Source organism: Lepeophtheirus salmonis, chromosome 3 (genome assembly GCF_016086655.4).
Source record: "Lepeophtheirus salmonis chromosome 3, UVic_Lsal_1.4, whole genome shotgun sequence".
In the NCBI taxonomy this organism is placed as follows: domain Eukaryota; kingdom Metazoa; phylum Arthropoda; class Copepoda; order Siphonostomatoida; family Caligidae; genus Lepeophtheirus; species Lepeophtheirus salmonis.
In genome coordinates this window covers 27,188,661-27,214,579 of record NC_052133.2, presented here as the reverse complement: position 1 = coordinate 27,214,579, position 25,919 = coordinate 27,188,661, and the positions used below count along the sequence as shown (strand labels likewise).

General features: G+C 32.1%; 1 protein-coding gene across 1 annotated transcript in view; it reads right to left on the bottom strand.

Annotated features, from left to right (window-relative positions):
* Window positions 1-203: 203 nt before the first annotated feature.
* LOC121114539 (uncharacterized) overlaps window positions 204-25,919 on the bottom strand; it is a 316,164-nt gene continuing 290,448 nt past the window's right edge. The window contains exons 13-17 of the mRNA XM_071887240.1: window positions 5,983-6,117; window positions 1,728-1,810; window positions 1,345-1,512; window positions 1,109-1,285; window positions 204-1,046 (exon numbers count right to left, since the gene is read on the bottom strand). Of these exons, the coding sequence (XP_071743341.1) occupies window positions 830-1,046; window positions 1,109-1,285; window positions 1,345-1,512; window positions 1,728-1,810; window positions 5,983-6,117 (780 nt within the window). The 3' untranslated portion in view covers window positions 204-829. The remainder of the gene's footprint in view (window positions 1,047-1,108; window positions 1,286-1,344; window positions 1,513-1,727; window positions 1,811-5,982; window positions 6,118-25,919) is intronic.

The following is a 25,919-nucleotide window of genomic DNA, read 5'->3' as shown; positions in this document are numbered from 1 at the left end:
CGATTTATTTTTGCTACAGTAAATGAAATTTGATGTGCCTGTAATGGACTTATTAGAATAGTTTAGTGTTAAAAACCCTCATATAGTTAATAACGGAATACAAATCTAATCCATATTCCATTTTCAGAAACAACAGTTCATTTTTATTTTTGTATTCACTAGCTGATTTTATTAATTTATATATGATTTTATTAAAAAAAACATTCTATGAATCAATCTTTATTAAGTAATGGTACAAATTTTATAATTTAAATAAGAATAAATATGAATATATAAAAGATAATTATAATTAAGATATACATTTTCAAATCATGACACAAGGGAACAAGATATTGGGGCTTAAATAAATGTCTATATATATTGAATAAATGGATAACCTCTATCAATACAGACCAACTATTTTATTCTGAGAGACAGAGAACTACTGACAAAAAACAATCAAAATAGGTTAGCTACTAAACTGACATCAAGGAAGCAACATATCACGTCGTTACTGTTTTTGCATATCGCAACCTTTCCATTAAAAAACCCTAGAAAAATAGGACCAAATCAGCTACTAACAATAGCCAATTCTTTTCAATTATGTATTTATTAATCAATAATTGCTAAAGATTGCTCAGAGCAGCTTAACAAGGTCTAATTCGAATTCAACGAATCAACGTTCAGAACACTGATAATGGGGGAGGGGGGAGGAAGCAGGCACATCGACAGCTGACGATAAATACAGTTTACATTTTGAGGTAACGCTCTGATATATTTCTTTTGATTTGAGAATCAGCTACATAATCTATTTGGAGGAGAACAGGAAGTGCACATAAAGAAGAAATAATCATAAATCCTTGTGATGCGATTCTCCTTCATTCACGATGGAAGTGGATCCTCCTCCACTTGCACCACTTGCTCCGAAAAATGTCATCACCAAGGAAACAAAAGCTGCGAATAGTAAAATCCCTGTCAAACAGTAGCGGAATCCCAAAACTGTTTCTTCCCAATCCCACGGCCAACTAAAGTCTCTATACCAGTCCATAACATTTTGAATGATTGACCTATAAAAAAGACTAGGATGTTGTATGTTACATAATTTGTAGAAACAAAGGGCTACTCATACTTTTTGCGAATGTTTGATAGATGATGCTTGAGTCGAAAGTTACTCCGAGTAGGCGATGAGTCTCTTTTAATAGCAAGCTGATCAATTTCTTCTAAAAGGGCAGCATCTTCATCATTGGAAGAGGAAGAGTACGTCATGGATGAGCTCAGAGATGTTTCTATTGTGGACTTGGATCGCCTGTAATTGATTTTTAAATAGTTTATAAATCATCATATTCAAATGATGCACATCCTTACCAATAAAGCCTTGTTCGAGCTCGATGTGAAGGATCTTCAACTAAAGATACTTTTTTCTTGATTTTAACGGCTGTGTTATTGTTGATTATGTCGTTTTCAGCATCTGTGGATATTTTCGAGCCATTCAGTTCATACTCTTTCCCTTCCTCAGCTATTGGGCTAAAGATACTGTAATATATAAAATAAAGGTTAAGTTATATTAAGATATACATAGAAGACGGAAATGTCTAATTGGTTTTCATTTCTTTTTAAAATTGATGGAAAAAGTAAATGACTTCCCGAAAGATAAATGAATATTTGGAAATGAAACCATGGCACGAATTTTAATAACAGTGATATGTTTTATTATTTCAAACTATTTTAATGATGTTAAACTTTGTTACCTATTCTCACTCTTGAGTGTTCTACTATGTGATGTCTTTCGAAATCCTCCAGATATTACTCCTATTTTTCGACTGGCTTGACCCTACAAAAAGAAGTATGATGAGTCATTACAATTCACTAGAAATAAATTAGTATCAAAATCAAATGTATGATAAATCATATTAGATAAGAAAAATTGTTTGACAGGGATTCACTAACGTTTTACAATTTTCGATGGTCCATTATGACTTTTAACGCAGCATGAGAAAGAAAGAATAAAGAAAAAAAGCAATTAATTAATTCCCTTAAAGCTAATTTAAATACTTAATAACCCTTTTAATATCCATATCAGATTATATGATGTTATTTTTGAAATAACTATTTCAATTTCACAGAGAAGGCACATAATTACTTAAAAAAGACTTTTTCCTCCAAGGCAAATACCATTGTGAGTAAATTGATGGAATTTTTGCCTAATTTTAAAAACATGTATATAAAATAATTGTTTACATTTAAAAAAACTGTAAAATGGTGGACAAACGTAACGAATTGATTTGTGTCTGAATTGTATGTAAAAGTAAGCACATATTAGAAAAATACTCCATCAAATAGGGGTATTTTAAAGTCTTTCTATTGCAGAGCTAGCTTAACTTTTTTTAGCGTTACCGAAGAAGAACTTTTAGTCAAATTAATTTACCCCAAACTTGTGCAAGGGCGTCCGAAGGATTAAATGGATATATATTATTTGTTTGGTTTTTGGAAAAACTTTCGAAAATCCATAGCAATTCACAAAAAATTAGTACCTTTAAAAAAAATTCAAAAATACACAGCTCTTTGCAAAAAATCAAGATTTTTGTAAAAAAATAAATAAATATATATAGCCATAGAAACTATGTCGTTTTCTATACAGTTGATTTAAACCTTACTTTCAAAAACTGTCTTATTTCCTTACGCACACTGTACTGCATTTACATAAAGCCCAATGTTTCATAGACATATTAAAGACAATTGTAGGCTTTGTACTCAAATTCGTGGAAAGAGATAGGATATGAAAATAGTAGCTATATCCTTACACCTTTCTTTCATTATAGAGACTTATATTAACCCCAATAAGGTCTTTGGAATAAAGTCTATCAATTTCTCACTATTTTTTTTGTGATAATCAATTTTTTGCTAATTTAATTGCAATTTGCGAGGGCGCCTCTAAAGGGTTAATACTATTATTTCACAAAAATATAAGTGTAATCCAACTTCAACTATCACTTACGTTTGGGTTGACGTGGCACTTATCTTCAAAGTACATGCGGTGAGGGATGAAATACTGAACGGAAGGCTTTTGAATGAATAAAAGAGTGGTAGATAAAAGTCTTTAGCCTTCATAATTATAATAATATATTAAGTGTTAATAATTGATAATATCACTATTGTACATTCCTCCATGATGGAAACCTCTTGTTTAAATAGGTAGGTAGTTCCTTATCTTGAAAGAGGTTTCTATCTTCCTGTTTGGATTATCTATTATACAGGGTCGTTCAGGTAAATCCGGACTACATTTAACTGCATCTTGATCAATAAGGGGAGCAAGTAGAGGTTCAACATTTTATTTACAAGTTCCAATAATACAAAAGGAAATATTACTTGAATGTGTTTGTAATTTTCGCCATGATTCGCTTGATACGTTGCCTAAAGGATTTGCAGGCCTTGACCAAGTCCACGGGGAAGACTTTGTTCCATTACTTGATGATGGGGGCCTTAAAAGAGTCGATGCAGTTGTGTGAATTTGCAGAAACTTTCCTTTCTAACTCGCCTAAAAGAAATAATCCATTGAAGTCATGTCAGGAGAGTTAGAAGGCCGGGCCTGGGTGTCTCCAAAAAGGCATATTCTCCTCTTTCACCATGTTTTGGGTCTTGTAGGCCTTGTGAAAGGGGGGCAATTCTTGTTGAATCCAGAACTTGACACCATTGACCTCAGCTTTCATCCAAGGTATCACTTGGTCAGACAAGAATTCACAGTACCTTTTGGCACCTACCCTCTCCTTTACTCTAAGAAGATGGGGGTAAAGGACTGCCTTTACTCTCAATGACCTCAAAGGTCATGATGCTGGCCGGAAACTTTAAGACGTGGAGGACATTATCTCTCTCCGTGGCATAACCATTTATAGTTATGGATGTTGTTGGATTACATGACAATCCATTGTTTCTCATCTGAATAACAGATCATTTGGTTACCATGGGACTTCAAATCGTTCAGTAATTTTCTTCCATAGGATGCCTGGGTGGCATTCATTTTGTCAGTAAGGATAGGTTTTTTGTAAAAGCGGTATGACTTTATCCTCAAGTCAGTGTTTTTGGCCCGGGATAATTTTGTACGACTTACTTAGTACTTTTTGGCAACAACGTGGTGCTGCATGTGATGATTTCAATTAACATTACAGGTCTATGAGGAATATGGAAGTGCGTTTTTCATTATTCCATGGCTTGTGAGCTTTTTTTATATGCCCCTTCTCCTTCCAGCGGTTGTAGATGTCGTAAATTGAGCTCTTTGGATATCTTATCATCTTCTTGATGTATGGTGGCCTATGTCCCACTCAAGCAAATTCGATGATGATGATGTTTCTCCAGATTTCCTAGGTCGTATATATTTGTTTTGAATTAAAAGTTGTACAACTAACTTAAAGCTTTGACTCAACCTCTCTCACTAAAATTGATATAACCCTGTTAAATGTTTTCTATATTGTTCAGGATGTAGTTAAAGATCGTTTAGATTTACCTGAATGCCCCTGTATAAGTGTACACATAACATTACAAAAAATATTGGAGGTTTGTATGGATAAATCCGGTGTATGTTACTCAGACTCTAAAATATTCAATTGAGGTCTTTAATTATAGTGACAAATTGTATTTCCCTTATAGTTTCCAAAAAAATCAGATCCCTACGATACTAACAGTGATATAGTCCCTTTTAAGAGAGCAATAGTGGACTCTTCCCTCGTCTCTATATATAATTAAACTAGATGGCGTTGCTGTAGTTTTAGTAAATACAATATGAAATATTAATTTTACCTTCATTTGAAAAAAAATTAATTGAATTAATGTGATATTATATCCTTAGCTATATTATGGATTACTTTACTCCTCCATAATGATTTTTATACTATACTTTCGAAAAACACAATTTCGTTAATTTACATTATAATTAAATGAAAGTCTACAATGTGATGAAAAAATAATAAAATTAATTGAAAATTACATTATTTATATTCTAATGAGTGATTAATTAACTGCGATAATCTTCAATAGTGAAGCAGACGGTTTAAATCAAACCAAATTCAAAATTTTAAAGGCCACAAAATCTATAAGATATGGAATAGAACTATTCAATTTATCAAACACTTTTCAAATACCCAAAATATATCCATTGAAGCTTTATAAAAAATATCATAATAACAGTAAATAAGAAACCTTTAAATATATAAAGGCTTTTGTGGACCTTTAGCGACCCAAAAACTAAATTATATGAATTTATATTAATACAAGTGTTAAGTCTTGCTCTGAAAATCCTACACTAGTAGAAGGCCGTTGTAATTTTAAGTGGACTGAACTAATTCGGTCCTTTAAAGAAGTTAGGTCTAGACTGATCCCAAATAAAAATTAGGTCTGGATTGATCTCATTAAAAATTATGTATCGATATATTCAATGGGTGAATGGTTTTTGATGGCATATGTGTTTCGAAATTGTGAACATTGACCTACAACTGGTGCTGTGTGAGTCCTTATTGAAGACTACAGTCCCGTAAAGTTCAGTCTCTGTTCAGTTTAATTCAGTTCTTAAATTTATAAGGTTAGGTTTTGATGACGTAAATCCACATTATTGATTTTACTTTTAATTTTTTCTAGGACAGACAGTCTGAATGACCGACAGTATTAAGGACCGGCCATAATGAGTAACAGTACCAGTTGTAAGACTAGATTGTACGGGGATGTACAAATAAGGACTGTCACAACACGACGGGCAATAACGTCATATTACGATAAATGTGATTGAAAAGTCAAATTTGTACAACTCATAAATCTGGGGATGAAGAAAATCAGTGGATAGATAGAGACGGAAAAAATCCATGGTTTGAAAATAATTAAAATTCAGTCTGCGGTCCAATTACCGGGGCTTGACACTGAAATATCGGTCAAAAATGGTCTCAAAAAACACTTACGACTGGACCAAATAAAAATTAATCTGAGACCGATTTTAACAATAACCAATATTTATGAATCTACCTTGTGTAGCATAATGGACGTTGTAGGACTTCGAGGACGACTGTTATCTGGAGGACTTGCTGATAAGGTTTCTGGAGATTTCTGAGTGGAAGAGACTGCTGTATAACTTGCACGACGTAGTTTTGAAGTACTTTCCTGTAAAGGTATAAACAATTAGTAATAATAATAGCTTCAAAGACCTAGACAATTACATACTTGTATCACAATTATAAATAAATATGGTGTGTTTTTATTGTAACCTCCATATTAATAGATGTACTGCTATCATAATTAAATAATGATACCTTTACATTTCATTATACATATATAATAAATCTTACAAGAAAAAAACAGTTTCAACCTTTCTACAAAGGTCTTTTATGATTTATTTAAGCCACCATTTTTTCCTTGGGGTGTTTATCTACCCCAACTGAAATATCATTCAACTATCTCGTGTTTATCTTCTCCACCCTCTACGTTACCAAGTTATTAATTTATCTAAGTCTTACATGATTAGAAACTTAAATTTGTCGGATACTTGTCTCGAAGAGTACACTATTTTTTATTAAGCAATACAATAAGGTTTTTGTGTCCGAAAAAGATGGAGTAGTCGAAGCCTGTTCGGATCTCGGATAATACAAATTTATCTAAAGGGTACATGGCAGTGATAGTCTGGGACTACTTAAGAGATAAATAGCAGTTGGTGTGTTCGATTTGGCTAAATACCAGCACATGATATAGGATTTTGTTTCCGTTTCTGTTTAGAAGAAAGGTTGTGTGATACAATAAAGTTAACCAAGTGCCCTCTCTCTCTCTCTCTCGATTCTTTTACCCTCATTCTTTGTTTCTTTCCCCTCTATTCAGTCCTGCAATGCGGAAAGCATTTACTAAGGTCTTATAAAATAGATAAGACGGAAATTAATTAAATTTTTAGACCGTGTTATTAAAGATTAGAATAGATATATATATATACATATTTAAAAAAAAAAGTTTTGATTATGATTATAATAGTTATCTATTAAATTTGATAATATTATTATTATGAGTTTTTTTCTTAGAAAAAATTACTCTATTCATAGAGGAATATTTATAACGTTTGTTATACTGAGTGGTCTATTAAAATCTGAACAATTTGAATTCTAAACTTCAACAAGATATAATTTATTAATTAACTATAGGATGTCAACAAACTTAATACTATAAATAGGTGTGTGTCTTAGCTTTATTAATCATTAACGTAACCGCTTGGAGCGGGAATGATGGCTTCCAGGAGGCGTCAAAAGGCCTGGCACTCGCTGCGTATGTAGTTATCTGTCATGGCGTTCCAGGCCTGGCTATGAATGGTTTTTAGTGCCTTGGAGTTTAGATGTAATACACTCCAGATCTTCCCCTTGACATGCACCCAAAAGGTGTAGTTGCTTAAAGGGCTGAAGGGGAACCAAGAATGTCAAAAAAGATTTCAAAAGAAGTTCAAAGAGTCTTGTAAGGAAGAATATAGATTTCTTTCATTTATGGTGTCAAAAGTGGCCTCTTTTTCCGGACAAGGCCCACCCTCTTTTTTTATAGCTCTCTGGATAATCTAGTGTGAAACTTCCATCATTAATTATTTAATTCATAATTTTTCAGATTTCAATGGACTATCCGGAATAATTGAATTAAAAAAACCCAGTTTAGTCTTTTTGACAGAACCCTTTTTCCTCTCCAACGTTTTGGACTTGATGACGGCGTAGATGGTGGCCCTGGAGATACCCAACTACAAGGTGTGCGCGAATGGAAATTCGTCGATCATATTAAAGTGTTATTTTCTCGACTTTTATAAAAGCTAGAGAGTTTATGTTTGTTTTTGTTTTGTAACTAACTTAATATGGTTGGATATATCCAAATATGAACTAATTTCAATCAGGCAACCGTCATTGATTATTGAATTTGTAAGTCTTCCGAATCGCTGAATCCCCCAGTATATCTAGATGTGCACAATTTCCTGTTTTGTAATTTTGATAATTTTTTTTTAATAAAAAATTAAAGAAAAACAACGATATAAATCTAGATTTTCAACTCAGACTAATATTTTACATCTGCTTGTTTGCTTGCTATTCAGCAGAATTACGCCAAAAATTATAAATCAATTTGGATACAAAACGTCCAAATTAAAACTAATCAAGATGCATAACTCAATGTGATTTGAAGGGAAGGTTTTGGAGTCTACCGAGTGTCCATTTTATTTTTGTTTTAGGATCTGGATCCCCTAGCTCAGGTACACAAAAGGGTCTCAAATATTTACGTCTAAATATGGGAACCCACCCAGAAATGAGAAATTGGAGATCTGCTCTATCTTTACTTTCGTGTAGGAGGTTTTGAACGAAATACAAAATGTATTTGATCCTTTAAAATGCCTGCATTATAACAATTAATTCAAGATTGTAAATATGTACATAACTAACAAAAAATATGACATTTGACAAAAAAATCAAGAGGACATCCAAGTATGTAAGTATAATATTTAGCCATGAACACATGTACAATATACATATGTTAGTAGCCGTTCCTACTTGTCACATTCCTTTCTGTTTTATGTACATTCCATTTTGATGTTTTATCATATTATATAAAAGTTATAACTAAGATTCTATATTAAAGTTATAACTAAGGTACATTAACATCCCTATTATTAATGATAATATTATATTTTATAATATATATTTGAATATGACAATTGTTTTTTATGTATGATAACTGAAAGATAAGAGTTAAGTAAATGTATACAGGCTTGCATTGTGGATATCATTATTTCCTTTTTATATTTCTACGAAATAAAGTTCCCCATGGAACACCTTCATTTAAGGATGTACAATACATAAAATGATTATCTTATCTGTCCCTTCAATCTTTACTCAGGGTCAGTAGGGCTATATACATATTCGTAATATGACCTACCAGTATGTAAAAAAACATAAATGAAAAAATACACCCTGAGGATTTGTACAATATTTGAGAGAATAGCCGCTTAGCTGTACAAACACCACTCTGTAGCGATCGTCACCGGACAAGACAATGTTAAGATTGCAGACTTCTTACATCTAGACAGATCCTCTGTCTTTATTGATGCCAAAGGAAATTTTATTAAAAAATAATATATATATATATATTTTTTTGATTCCACCATCATTTGACATTTGATTTGTATAAACATGGTATGATTCGTTTGACAAAAATTTAAGCTCTCTTGCAGAGTTAACTATGAAGTTATTTGCGTAGCGGACATGCCCTCGGCACGGAGCCACACAATAATAGCCACAAGGTGTTTGTATTCAGAGGACATATCAAGGATGATCTATTTTTTCTTATACAATTTAGGTAGTTTCATTTTATGAGCAGACTTTCATAAACATAAATCACAAGGTTGATAAGATATTGAGGTCTAAACTTGTTCCAATTTCAAAATCCCCAACTTGTATATCGTGAGCTTAATTTTTATTAAGTATAAAAATAAGTGAGCAAAACTGAGCTAACAACTTTTCTATTTTCAACAATCCCCAAAATTTATTGATTTTGAAGTAAACTTATTTTATGAATTGATTTAAAAAATAACTTTGTAGAGTACTTAAATACGATATATTATTATAAACAATGAATTATATATACGACGGGGGCTTTTGAATCTTTTCAGAAGCAATTGAGGACATCCTACACATAAATGGCCGGGGAAGTGGTAAATAATTCTTATTGTAAACATTTAGATAATCATAATTGTACATCAAATAAAATAAAAACACAATTCCTAATCTTTTAATTTACGACCGTGTTTTTTATTTTATTGCAAATTGTATATTGGGTATTATTGCTATTGTTGGGGTTATTTCATATTAATAATCATTATCAGGGCTATTTGTGTTCATGACATTAAGGGAGTCCCTATGTAACTAAGGAGCCCCTACTACATATAAATATTAGGGTTAAGACTCAATCTAGACCGATTTTTTTTTCTGGTCTGGTCTTAAGCGACTTTTACAATAAGGATTTTGACTGATATTTTGGTCCAGACCGTGATCTCAAATCGTAAGCCCAAATGTAATCGTATTCAAATGGGGAACCGATTTTTTCCCATATCTGCCTAATTTATGAAACTCACAAGTATGATTAATACATGTCATTTCGAATTTTAAATACAACCAATCAGGAACTAATTTTTCTTTGAGAATGGTCAAGACCAAGCTTCATAAATTAACTGAGATAGTTTGTCTACTAAAAATCCTAACTGTTGCAGACATATCTCTGATTTTCAGACCGAAATATACGACTAACTATAAAGAATGGGCACCCTTTAGAGCGGAAACCTCTGCCTAGGGTCTTTGAAATTTTATATTTATTGGATTCATACCTTAATATGCGTTATATAAACAGACGATCTTTTGTCAACTTACTCATAGGAGAAGCTGAAAATGCTGTTATTGACCGTTTAAGCTCAGCCAAGAATGTGTTTTTTATCTTTCCAAGTCTTATGTTTCTTCCCAGCAGCATTATAGTATTGTTTAAATATGTGTATAATACGATGCACAGTTCCATTGTGGGAACTTAGGAATTTTGCTATGTCGTTCGATTCATGGTCTGCATGGAAGAGAGTAATCACGGCCTCTCTTATGCACTGTTCTTTATTTATCAAATGGTTACAAAGAACAAAATAATAAAAAAAATGTCCCAAACACTTTTTTTAACCTTATTTTGACAGCAAATAATTTATAAAAATTAAAAGTATCTAATATTTTTTGGTGAAGATGCATTTATAAAAATATAATTAAACATTATAGTTTAAAATTTAAATACCAGACTAAGGCTTACAAGTATAAAATATTCATATTTATAAGCAAATAACATTAGCTTCTAAATCAATAAAATACAAACATATACAGTTAAGAGCAAATTTGCTTTTAAACTAACAACTAGCACGTTTTTTTGTTTGTTTTTTCTGCTCTTTTTAAAAAGTTTGAGTATTTATTGCCAAGTCCAAAAATGTCTTGATGTTTTTGATGATTAATATCCATAGGCCCAGTCCCAACCACCCTCGATCTTCTTAGGAATCTTCAATTCGAACACTCAATATTTTGCCACTACCCAAAATAAAATACCACGAATATCCTCCGCAACCACAGGTTCTCCTATTGATATATTCCTTGCTCTTAACATTTAATAAGACATTTTCTATCTACCTAGCTTTAGGAGTATTTGGGAAATCGTATTAGTAATCCTATGGATCCAATTACTAGATAGATTTAATTCCCTAATCCATGAATCCCACTTTGAAAACGCAGAATCCTCATCTGAATTAGAAAAATTCCTTTTCAAATGCCAAGAAAACATTAACATTTGTTAGTTATTGATTTGAGTCATGATTAAAAAGGTAAATGGTGATTTCAGATCAAGACAATTTATCTTAAATGCATCGTATATATATATACGTATTTTGTCCGCAACAAGATAATTTCCGCTCTGTATCTCAAATTGTTCAAAAGTGATGCTGAATATTATGTTTTTGACCTTGGATTTTTTTGGAAGCCTTTGTACTGAACAAACATAATCACACCAATTTAAAAGCTGTAACTCAATATGTTGTTTAAAATTATTTAGCTTTTCTCCCTGTTCATTAATCTATTTCTAATAATTTTCAATTATCCATATATTGACTACTTTTTTTTAGTTTTTGATAAAAAAGACTTGATTAGTAGGATAATAGGTAGATGTTAATCTTTGTTGTGGTTGATTTCTTATGATTTACGATGATTGGGGAACCATATTGAGCGACAATATTAACCAATATATCCTAATATCTACCCTTTTAGTTAGTTATAATTTCTAAAATGGCTAGAAAATGTATTAAACTCCTTTCATATAAGTTGGGCATATAAATAGAGTAGACTATGTTTGATTATAAAATCACTTATGAATAGCAACAGAAAATGATATGAGATTTAGTGATTTAAATCAAGCAGACTCAATAATCATATATAATATCAGTTGTATTTTTTATTATTTGAAAATTGACTCACCTTTTGATTCAAGTAAAACAATTTTTCACTCAAGTGGAGTTGTTATCACTATGCAACAGCATATTTGTCCGCCGGCTAAAAAACCTATTTACTATTTTTATTTAAGCCATAGAATATGAATATGACTATAAAAACCTTCAATCGAAATCGTTTAGCCTTTACAGCCCTTTATTTAAGTAAGGTTTTTAAAGTATAACTTTTATTCAGAACCATATTTTGAAGTGAAATATCTATATCGATGAAAATTAAAGATAAAAGCAAAGAATAAAAAACATTTCAGCATTCGTGATATAAATTATTCCTACAAAATTTGACTTTAATGTTTTTTATCAATTATTATTGAATATAATTTCACTTGCTTCAATAGTTATTTAACCTCGAAATATGGCTCTGAATCTTATTGTACTCTAAGAACGTGATTTTTAATTAAGGCACTTTGAGGCTCCTCATATAGTTTTCCAAGGGATTCAGGTTGGTAAATTCGGTGGTCAAAGCTCAATTTATTGAGGATTTTCTTGCATCTCACAAGTATTTTCTCTCTCTTTTGGGCTGTCAGTCTTTGAACTTGAATTAAAGGCCTAGGGCATACATTACAATTCGGCTCGTGGTATATTTGTCAATGTTTAACTCGCTGATGAATGTTACTACAATTTAGCAGCTCCCATTTTGGATTAGCTGCACTGACGTTGGCTTCTGTGCATGCTTAAAGTGGTCCCATTCAATGGACGATTGTAAACGTTCTTGATCATATTGTAAATGGGCTTGATGTTTTGCACAATGAGTTTGTAGAGACACATACACGTTCAGCAATGTCCTTGATCTTGTCTCTAGTGTCAGTGTGTGTAGTGATTTTATTTTTTAGCTGCTCAATGATTTCACAATTTGTTTTTTTATAAAGCTAGGGTAATAATTAAGGTCCCAATCAAAAGCTCTTACATTAACAAAAAAATATTTTTCTTCATGAGAAATGAACAATTTTATTTTACATTACTTTATTACTTCTTGAAATAATGGGGACACACTTTTGGTACATACTGTTTACGGCTTAAGTATAATAAAAATGTGGGTTTTAGCTGGCAAAAGATCCAATACCCTATTTTTTTTTTGCATGGTATAATTGCTTGAGTTGGCACAACAGCACTGTTTTTTGAATATCATTTACATTTGTTTCAGACGTTTTGGTGGTCAAGGAATTCATTTCGAATGGATTGTTACTCATTCTCAAGTGTAATAAATTTATCTATATATGTAAATACATAAATTAACTAACTAGTAATAAAAACGTCGTAAAATAAAATACAATTCATTAGAGTAGGACTTAACACCTTGGATTTATGATGTTTTTGCAAAACTGGGAGGGGACCACCCGGATCGAGTCATGGGAATTAGAGACTCTGTATATTTTTAGTATTTACAAAAAAGCAACATCCATCTTTACATGCAGATATTGTTATCATTCAGAAATATGTATACATATCTTTGGGCAAAAACATGTAAAATGTAAATTAGGGTGAAGCTGTTTTTGATAGACACCCCTTAATTTTTTTTTGTACTCTCTGTATGGACGTAATTAGGGATTCAAATTGGGTGCAGTTTTTAGCTCACATATTTTTTGTAGTTAACAAAATATTCAATCTATTTTCTGAGCTATTGTCATTAATATTTAATTCCAAATGAATTAACATCCTTTGCATCAAAATAAAACCAAAGCATTAGAACGCTCCAGAAACTCTGAGCGCCCTCCCGCTCAATTTCTAATTTTGCAAGCCTCTCTCACATAATTAAAAATGTGCACCGGTCATTTTTTCGCTCCTATAAGTGTATTTGAATTTGTCAACTCTTTATGATTTCAATAAAATTTAATGTCTGTAAGTTCAAATGTGTCTAACAATTTGTCACAACCAATCATTATTTCAAATAACTTATAATAATCCAAATGTTTAGTTTAATTAAAATATGTGGTCAAATAAATTTTTATTTGTCTTTTCGTGTGCTTGAGGTACAAAAAGTGGAAGCCACTTATCCAATATCATCCAGTTAGCCCCAATGATTAGCTAAAGCTTGTATAACGATATTGCAAGTTTTTGAACTTATGCTTGCATCAAATTTTAAGATCTAACGTCAATTTACTACGTAAAAATATAAGAAAATCATATGTCAGTTCGGAAACCCCGTTTACAAAAAATATTTACAACTGTATTCTCACAGAGAAACTAGCTGACCGTGCCACTGGTAAAATCGATATCTGAGTCCATACGGCGTTAGAAACTGAAAAAGTAATAAAAACTTATAAAAAGGAGCGATAATTTGACCGATTTTATCGCTCTTCTAAAATTTTGAGTCTCGCTCGGAGTGGCACTCAATTGAGCCCCGTTCACTAATACTTTGCAAACAAAATATCATTGTTATTTACGTGACCAGGTTGAAGATTAGCGTGCGCTTATATAAGACGGAGAGTAACCCTGAAGGTTTGTGTTGGAGTTGTTACTAAGTTCTTAATGGAGTTAGAGCAGAATCGAGGATCTACTTCGAATTTATTCTAGCCTATTTTTTTCCAATTTCCTCGTCATAGAAGTTTGCAACACGACGATTGATGAATCGTTCGTGAGTTAATTTCCTTTTTATAACACAGTTAGTAAACTTTATAAATGTAAACACCACAGTTAAAATGTATTTAATTAAAGGATAAACAGTTGAAGGAATGTATTAAGTACATCTTTTTAATTTTAGATTCCATCCATTTTGCAGTAAACATTTCCCATTAAACTTCTAAAAATACTTGTATGAATAAGATACATTAAGAAAAAGTAAACCTTATCTTAAAATAATCTTAGCAAAACCCGCTTTGATTCTTTTTAATTAATTTCATTCTCAAAAAAATATTGCAGTATGAATATATTGACCATTCATGGATTATTTATTAACAATATCCTCATCACAAATACTTGAGAACTAGTACAATTTGTTTATAGAAGTTATAACATAGATTAGTCGAATTAGAAATTACTCTGAACAATTCTCTAGAATTATTTAATTATAATTCTTGAGTTGGGAGTAGGGGTCTTACTAAACTTCATCATTTGGGGAGGCTTAGCCCCAAAAATTATTAAGACCGTAATACAATCACTTATTTTTATTATATATCCAGGGTGTCCACGATAAATTGGAACTATCTTAAAATTCAACCTGCTTGATAAAAATGGAATTTGGAGTATATTTGTTAATATGAAAAAGTTAGACATGATATTAAACAATAAATTTATTCAACATGTCCTCCCTCAGCAGCCACCATCTTCTCTATCCTGCCCCTAAAGGAATTGCATGCCCTGATGACTTCTGCGGAATCGACAGCATTCCACTCCCTCATAATGGAGCCCTTCAGGGCCGTGATGCTCTTGTGGCTGACCTTGCACACCTCCCTTTCCAACTTCCCCTACCAGTAGTAATCACACGGATTGATGTCGGGTGAGTTGGAGGGCCAAGTGTTGCGATCCCAGAAAGTTATGTCGTGGGAGTTGAAGAGGTTAGTGGTCCTCATGGCGATGTGTGCGGGCGCTGAGTCTTGTTGGAATATGAACTCCCTCCCAGCGGCCGTATCCTTCATCCAGAGGATGACGAACTCCTCCATAACTTCGCAGTACCTTAGCACGTTAACCCTTTCCTTGGGATTGGCAAGCCAACTGTCATTCTGGACGTTGTAGCTTCTGTCGACAGTCCAGTTCTTCTCGTCGGAGAAGATGATTCTTCCTCCATGGCTCTTCATGTCATTGAGGAGACGCTTACCGTTGGTGAGCCTGGTGGCCTTCATGGATGCCATGAGGATGTGTTGTTTGGCTATTCACAGCCTTGGAGTCCAGCTGCTTGCTTACTCCACGGTTCTTGGCCAACCTGAACAATGAAGTCCCCGGCCAAGCCTTGATGGACTTCCAGAGGCCTTCAAGGAAGCGGGGAGTGCGGATTCAGTCACTTCTCATGTTGTGGGCCTTGTGGCAGACCTTCCCCTCAACCTCCCAGGCATTGAAGACGTGGTACACCGTGGTCTTGGGGTAGTTAAGAAGCTTGTAGATAGCAGAGGGCTTGTATTCTGCACGAGCCAATTCCAGGATGGCGTCTCTCCTTGCCTGTTCCATGATGACTATTGTTTTTTGTCAAAACAATTGTGGTGGAAGTTATAGTGTATTGTTCACGCAACCTTTTATATTAGTATGACTTACCCCGAATATCAACATTATGGGTCTGGATGAAGTTTAAAGTAGTTCCAATTTATCGTGGACACCCTGTATGATAAAAGTTTGGGGGCTTCAGCCCCCAAAAAAGAGACAAGCAGTGCCACTGATTGGGATGAAGCATTGCTCAAATATCTACGGATTTTAGGCCTTTTTTCTGTTTCTTCTTTAGGGAAAGTTGCAGTATAACAATACAAGTAACGATGAAATAGTTATATTATTGAAGCAAAGCGTCCCTCTCTTTGTCTGTTCATCGACGCCTAATATTTCTGTAGTAAAATGTGAATGACACGATATTTTCCTCTTTACTTCATATCAGTAGTATTGTAGGAATGAATTTTAAAATCCCTTCTATGCATTCATAGATATTTGAAACTTTCAAGACAGAAATCACCCTAACGTACATACATTCAAGGAACATACTCAAAATAAGAACCCAATCTCTTTCCCTGTCGTTCTTTTGTTTTAAAATTTATTGTTACAATGTGAAAATGAAAAGTCATGGTGTTATTGTTAAGGAATATCCCATTAAAAGATACCAATTCACATTATCATCAAAAATAATAGATACTTTCTTTTATCTCAAAACCTTTCCTATTAGGGAAAAATGTTCTCTAACATCAAATAAACTATAAAAAAATATAAATATAATTGCATTTGTTTGAGATATTGGATTAAAACTGTTTTTGAGCGGTTTATGTTGAGAGTAGTTATATTTTTGTGATATTGCGGTCAGTTTTTCATTTTTTTTTATCACTTTATAATCAGTTGATATAATTGTATCAAACTTCAAAACTGATTGGTTAAGGAGAAATCTGAGATATTGTAGAGCTTATTACAACGGGGACCGTTGGAAAATGTGTTGTATGTTTCGTCGTTTAGTTAGTTCTTCTTCATTATTCTATATAAAGGCTAAATAGAAATTAGGGTAATCGCCAATAAGTTGTTCCCTGGCATGTCGAGTCTTTGTTTTATCAAGTTCATCTTCTGTGTGTTCATTCATACTGAACCAGTTGATTTCTTTAAGCTATGAAAACATTATTTTACCAACATAATCCTGACTCAGAACCAAGGGAATGTGATCGGTCATTTAATTCTAGACGAAATTGTTCCATTTCCATTGAAGGGGAGGAACCGGAAGAAGTTTCTAGAGACAGAAAGATTCAAAAAAGGTTTTTGGAAAAGATTGGCTGAGATCATACAGAACGCCAAAGATTTTCACATCAAGTAATTATGTGTTTTTAGTCTGAAATTGGTCCTGATGAAGTTTTTGAGAGTAAATTTCTCTGATATATAATACTAATAAATGATTTCTAACATAAAACTATAATGTAGTCTTATATATTGGGGAAATTATTGATCACGTGATCTTAGTTTCACCCCTTGATTAAATGCGTGTAATAAGATATATTTAATAAACATAGTTTTCCCGCTACTATGGGACAATGGACATTGGTAATAGTGTGTTTATAGCGTGGCATTTTGCACTCATTTATCGATTGTAAAATACAACAATTAAAAGAATAAAGACTACCATTAATGAGAAATCCTCATTAATGATAATCATTATAAATAAGTGATTGTCCTTCAAAAGACTTAATGCATTAGATCAATCCATGTCTTTTGTGATATTTGGAACAAATGTATATGTAGAACATATCATATTGTATTACAAACATATGTAAATATTAGTGTTGAGACTCTGTCTTCGACCGAACTTTTTGTAGCTTGCTCTGGATCAAGATTTAAAACGTAAATTTAAATTTCATTTTCCTGTACTCAACAAAGGGCCATCTATTCGGTAATAAATCGTAAGCATTTTCGTTATGTAAAATAAAACAAAAGTAATCCTCGCCATTTTAAGAATGTATAAGAAAAGGGCAGCTTGACGTTCTATAAAATTGGCTTTGATCTTAAGGAAATAAATATATGTCAGGGGCGTCCACAGGGTTATATTTAAAGAGGAGGGGGGAATAGGGCTTTGTTTTGGTATTTTTTTTTCTTTTTTGAAAAAAAATCCAAAATTAAAATTGGAAATAACATGAAAAATTAAATTTTTTGAAAAAAATATTGTATTTTTGAAAGAAAAAAATCAATTATGTACTGCTATTCACAAAAAATTAAATTTTTTGGCAAAAAAATTCAGCAATTCATAGCCATTTTCAAAAACCTAAATTTTAAGGAAAATAATTTCAGATATCCATAGCCATTTTGAAAAAAAAAAATGATACTTTAATTTGAACAATTTTTGAAATTTTTTTTCAAATAATATATTTTGGGGAAAATTTAAAAAAAAACCAAATTATTCACTAGAAATAATTTGTTTTTTGTTTAAACTTTGAAAAATGTAATTAAATTTCAAATATAAAATTTTTTCAGAAAAAAAATCAAATATTAGAATTTATTGAAAGATTCAAACTTTCCTTTTTTTGGGGGAAGGGGGGCTACATCCACTGAGGACGCGCCTGCAAGTTCAACTTCGTATATAGGGAGGAATTTACTCCGTTGTGAATCCTTTTTTAATTGCAACCTGAACATTATTTTTTATTTTCCAAAGCTCCTAACATTATTATTTTATTCTTGAACAGATAACATGCATATAAGTTTAATTAAAATAATCACTAACATGTCAAATACAAAGAGTAGAATTAAGGATTTGATTTCTTTCTTTTTTTTAAACACACTTTTAGATCATTTTATTTGAATCTATTCTTACACTTATAACTTGTCAACAAATCCTCAGCGTAACTATCCGTCATTCATGATCACACATACTCGTGGTTACAATTTATAATTAAATGTTATCTCCTCAAGAATGAAAAAATAATGAGAGCAGTTTTAGAAAAAAATAAACACTATTCAAGTTGCTAACAATAAGGTAACTTGCACGCTAAAAAATTCTTCAGATTTAAAACTCTAATCATGTATGTAAACTTCTTTTTATTCTCTGTTTTTTTTTAACTTGCCATTTTTTTCTCTTGCTTGATCAATACGACTGTTTAGTACTTTGAGACTTGTTCAACCCGAGACTGGTCCAAATTAGTTAAAATGATAAGGGTATTACACCGGCTTAGGATTCCTAGACCGAAGCACAACACAAGTGGGTATGTGATTTTCATCAATAATAAATAAACAAATATATATATTTATTTATTTTCAATTTTATATTGTGTATATGATTCATATATCAAATATCAAATTGAACTTCAATTTCTAATAATAATTAATTAACAAATAACTTGATGGGTGATCAATAAATGTAAAAACTTAACATCATTCAATGCTGAAGTCAAGCAGGAACCTTACTTATTAATTGGAAATCACTCTCATGAGTTGATACGTAGAAGAGCTTCCTTATGAAATCCCCATGTCAAATAATTCCTGTTCATAAGGCAGGTCTCAGCACTACGTATCACTTATCACATGTGTTTGTTAGATAGAATCATTGTATATTATATAAACATATTCACTAGTGTTGGGGTCGGGTCTGAAAGTCCTAGACTTGTCAGAGACCGTTATAATAAGTGTTGTGTTGGTCTTTATTTATTTCGTCCAGTCCAGCCTTAGAACCGGTCCTATTGACTGTCAGTTCTTAGTTCCGGTCACATTGACTATCAGTCAATGCAACCATCTGTCCTTGGAATTGCATATGAAAAAAATAATGGTTTATTAATTAAAATATGATATATATTAAATAATGGCATATATTTTGCAGAAAAAAATGCATTTTTTTCTTATTATACTGGAATATAAAACTTTATATTAGTTATATGATTTTCTTTATTATATAATAGTGTAATTAAAGAAAGGAAAACTACACTCAATGACGTCACCAAGGATCGATTTCACCTTCGGGACTTGGGTTAATTTCGGTCTGGACTGAAATATTGGTACAAATCGGTTTAGAAAATATTACATAAGACGGAATCGAAACCCATTTTTTTCTCGGACTGATTCTCAACACTAATATTCACTCTATTTGTACTTATGTATGATATAGGTATTCATTTTGACATAGGTAAATTGTAATATACACAATACCATAATAAAATAATGTTTAAATCTTAATAATTGTCAATAAAATATGCATTTCTCAAAAAGAAAAATGTAGTATTTCTACTTAGAAAATATTAAAATAAACTGCTAAATAATTATAAAGAAATATGTTATTTAAACTTAAAAAAAGTTTTTAAAAAGCTTACGCAATCAACATTTTTTTCGCTTGGACAATTTCTCATACTTAAAATTAATGGGTAATGTCAAACAATGGAGAAAATAATTGTTGGATCCTATGCGGTTTGTTAATAAATGCAGAACGATCTGTATTTTTAATGGTATATTTATTGAAGAGTGAGATATATTTTTTGAACAAAACAAAAAAAAAACCATGAGGGGAGATAAATTAGGTATACAACTCCAAGAACAGCATCTCCACCATGCGGCATGGGATGGAAACATTATCTTTTGACATATTTATCCGTTAAGGGCAAGGAGAGACACATAGAAAGAAGGATGAACGGAGAAATGTACAGGTCTTACAGCACGATAATTTACCATAGTGCAACAAAGAAGTTCCTCAAGAATAATCACGAAAAGGTGGTGGAGTGGCCAAGCCAGTCTCCGTACATAAATCTCATATAAAATCTTTATCAGTCGGCAAATATAGGCAGCAGTTACTCGGATGTCGATGCGTTTAGTAAATTGTCAAGTATTTACAGAGTTAAATAATTTTTTCAACATATTTGAAATAAAGGAGATTAACGTTTTCTCTTTGTCTTAACATTCATTTGATGGAATAAATATTAAAAAGAGGAAGAATAGATTATAATTTGACAGACGTTCATAGAAGGCATTTATCAATATCAAAGATAGTTAATATAACTATTGCCCCAGCCATACAACGGGTCAAGAATAATGACAACTACGAAATACATTTGTTGGTCCTAGTAGTTTGTTCATATGTGCCCCGTCGACATAGAAACAAGCTAGACTATTTTTTCTCAAAATTGTGAATGGATTGAATGTATATTTATATTCTTCGACAAATTATCTTCAGATTCTATCGACAAACTATTCTGATTAACGACGTGTATGGTTCTGCCACAAATTACACTTGAAGTAACCATAAAGGGACCGGTTTTGTTTAGACTTTCAAAACGAAAGTGATTTTCAAGAAAAACGAAGGCGTTAGAATTAGGTTTGTTGAATTGAAATGCTCTTATTAACAGGAAAATTACCAATTATGAACCCTTAACAGCTGAGGAGATAAGAGCGATTATCATCTCAGCTATTTTTTTAAAACCCTATTGGGGCGACTAGAAGCCTCTTAGATCAAATAGAAGTTCTAAACTATACCTAAAATACTTGCGTATCTAAGTGTGTCCCACCAATTTGAATATAAAGATAATAACTGTTTGAACTGAAATATTGGGAAATATTATATATGCTGTAAAAAAATAAATAAATAGAGATTTTCTCCTGTTCTGAATCTTTGTTCACGATTATTCTTATGTTGACGCACAACATATATCTTTTCATTGATAAATCACAACGTATTGTTGTCTTTTATCTACGATCGTAAGTGTAGATACCTAATATAAATTGATATTTTAATGACAATAGAATGATTATTACTTGATATGCCTGTGATCGGTATATGTATTACAAACATACTTCGAGTATACAAAAAATCTCTGAAAAAAAAATCCTCTATGTCATTCTTAGAGTGACAAATGATCTGTCCATAACAATATATGACCGTCATAGTTAAATTTATTACTTCTAGCGTTACAAGGGATGGGCATTAATATTTTACCTTGGAGACGCTCATATAACTCTAGGGTTATTAAGCCCCGGGCTTAATAAAGAAAACATTTTTTTTTCTTTGGAAATTGGCTTTTTTGAAAGTCTTCTTTTTTGCTTTATAGAACAGAGTCGCATAACACGTCTTAAGCCATTCTTTAGCTTTTAGAAGTTGTATTTATGATCATCAAGAATCAGAGTCAAATTTTAAATGCAAAAATATTTTTGATCCATTGTTTCAAATAACAAAAGACACGTCAAACTTTGCGAAATGTCCTACAAACTAAAGTAGAGATTGTCAGGAACTTTAAAAACTTTAAACTTTTAAAAGGTTGGTAGCATCATCTATGTATGAAGCCAAGTAGTTTTTAGCACACGTGTTATGTTGTCTAAACAACAGCCAACTTGATTTTTTTAACATGGATTTTTTCCTGAACTAATCACCCAATATAAAAAAAAACAAAACCAAGAACAATGCCGAAAGAAAGGTGAATCAATAAAAATATTTTTATTCAATATAATTGGATATGGCTTCAATAACAGCCTCGACTCAATCTCAAAAACAGTATCTCGGATATCAGCTCATATTTTCTGTTATGTCATTACTAGATACAGAGTAGAGTTTGTGTTAATTTCCTTCATAACACAACTTTTCGCAACTAAATTAATCAAAGGTCATGGAAACTATCCTTCTCTTCTCAGAAACATTCCTCAAAATTACCTGGATGACTATGCTAATTTTGGTTTCTCTTTTTTTTTAGCATACCGGTAAATCATATTATTTTCAACAATGTCTATAATACTGTCTGGTGCTATCAGTTGACTCTTTCACATATTTTTATGCATTCATCCCAAAATAAATGTGCCGTACCAAGTAAAACAAAATAAACTATAGTCAAAATTCTAGGCTATCTTCTTTAATACCAGTAATTTGAATAATAAACCTATAATTGAGTGGTCCATTAAAATCCAAACACTTTGAATTTTAAACTTGAACAAGATGTAATTCATTAATTAATAATATTATTTCAACAAAAGTAAGACTATAAAAATATGTGTGTCTGAGATCTCTTAATCATTAATGTAGTACTCCTTAGTGGCAATGATAGCTTCCAAGCGGAGGAAGGCCTGGCACCAGTTACAAATGTAGTCATCTGTCATGGCGTTCCATTGCTGGCTGACAGTGGCTTTGAGGGCCTCAGGGTTTGGATAACGGACACTTTAGTTCTTCCATTCGACAAGCAATTCAAATGTGTGGTCGAGAGAGTTGGCATCAGGCCTGTATAGGCCCAAGAGTGACAAAAAATAATTCTAAAGATAAATTTAAAAGAATGTTGAAGAGGAGAAGATATATTTCTTTCACTACTGGTGTTAAAAGTGCCCTTTGTAACCTCACAGGGATCTTTCCGCCCTCTTTTTTAATAGCTTCCTGGATAATCTAGTGTGAAACCCCCATCATCATTTATTTAATTCGTAATTTTTCAGTTTTTAATGGACCACCCGGAATAAATGAATTAAAAAAATATATTGGATTTTCTCTACTTCTTGATTTGGTTCAATACTGTTTTCATGGGGACGAACCAATTACATAGGTGACGTTAAATCATAATTATCAATGTTCAAAAGATTGAAACCCACACCATCAACTATTAATCTCTAGAATCGGTCTACAGCGAATTTTAAATTTGACTGATCTAGACTGAATTTTTAGTAAGAGCGATCCAATTAGGTCGGTGAAATAAAAATCATACTCAGCTCAGATCGGTCTAGAATTTTCAGACCAAATCCCCACACTAGCACCTATTACGTACTTAAAAGGGATCGACTACCAACAATAAACCGGAGATTTAGATCAAAGGTTACATTATATGATCATAATATACATATTTCCGTATCTAGTGACAGGATAATTGTTTTACAGAAGAATATACAATATGTACACGTTTTAATATCTCCTCAAAATATTTATTAATATTAACAGCATTGTATATGTACACGTATATCGCAAAATTAAGAAGCCTATTTAAGACACAACTTCATTCTGGATTTGACATTATGATACAAATCTTTCTGTTTTGTCATAAGAACCTTGTCTTTTATATGTACATTGTGGAGTGAAGATACTTATTCAAAAATGTAGCTTTAAATCAATGTACCTATCGTTGTAACACTAATCAATTTATCAAAGTTAGGTAGTATTTTTACCGGGTGAGCGGAAAAAAATTGCACATTCATTTAATGAAGTTAAGATTGGGGGAAAATAATTCTCCGATTTGAAAAAAAAACTACGTAACTCGTAAACAAACAAATTGGTCAAATAAATATATCAAAATGTTCATTCATGAAAATGGCGTCCAAGTGTGATACTCGTGCTAAGGTTCGTGTACTTTTGGCCGCAGGAAAATCGCCTATAGTGCCAGGGTCTGTCTAGGCGTACTTTTTTGTTTTTGTACAATCTCAAAGGCATAGATGGAGTTGATCAGAAGCTTCAAAGTAACAAGGGCAATATCCTTGCCACTGAGAAGTTGAAAGAGATTGTGGAGACCAATCCATTCAAGTCCTTGCTCTGTTACGCATAGGAAATGGGCGATGCAAGGGGGAAAGATCCATGTGAGGCTGGAGAGGCATCTGTCGACTTACAAAATTAAGTAATGCCTTGTCATACGTTGCAACTTTTTAAAACAAAAGAGGACATTTCTGCAATTCTGCTCCAATAACTTGTGGCAGTCATACTAACCAGATGCAAACCTCTTGGATTATACCTTAAAAACCATATTCAGGGTTAAGTTTGCTGCATTCACAAATCCCATTATTATAAGAACATTATCGTTGAGACTTGAACTGCATGTCTGGAGTACATTAAAAAGTGCTACAGAGTTTTCTAATGGCGGCTATATTGAGTAAAATGTGCTTTTCAATGTTAATTTGGCATTTCAATAATTTTTCAAATTAGATACATAAGTCCTCAACTGGATTGGGTTATTGTCGTGTGATAAAAGTGCCGAATTTTTTTGATCATACCATAGTTAAACCATCTCTATATGGACATTGCTCAGTTAATACCTTTGTGAACGTGTTCTTAATCAAATTGTATTTTTCAGTTCCAGTTTTTTGGATCAGATAAAATTTAGCCAAATAATTTTTCTTTTATAGAGAGGTTATAATTTTTTTGAAAACAAACTTGAAGAACTATATTTTTTTACCAATTTGATGACAAAAAATATTTTTTTTAGGGAGGATTTAAAATTTTTGAATATAGATAATTCTAAATGTCACAACTGAAACAACAAAACAAACTAACTAGCTACGATTACTATTGTGTATAACCTACCACACTCTTTTGTAGTCATGGGCCTGCTTGCACATGATTTGATCATAGAATCAAAGGCTCGAACCTTGACTTTTCCCCTAAAGTCATCTCAACTTTTTCACTAGATTTAAAGTACATTTTAAAGTTTGTATTTTTATAAAAAGAGGACTTAAACAAAATTCGATGAAAGTACTTCCGTACTTTGTTATTGATCCTTGAAGAACACTCAAAATTTTAACTTTTCGTTGTATTTGGTTGCCAGCCGTCGATGATTCTGCCCATTATCTCATAATCAGTGCTGTAACATTGATTGGTTGAATAAGAATCAGCTCCTTTTAAGCTGTGGATAATTTCCAAGGATTATTGAATAATAATTTTTATAGTTGGGCAGAATTGGTTAACTTCCAACTGATTTTGGGCCTTTTTTCTGTTTCTTTTTGGGAAATTATAGTGGGATTCAATTGAAATAACAACAGGGTCTCATTTTAACAATTAAATTATAATAGTTTTTTATTTGATCATTACATTTTGATATCCAGTACTGTACTATTTCTTTTAGTTTTAATGAAAAAAAGAGTT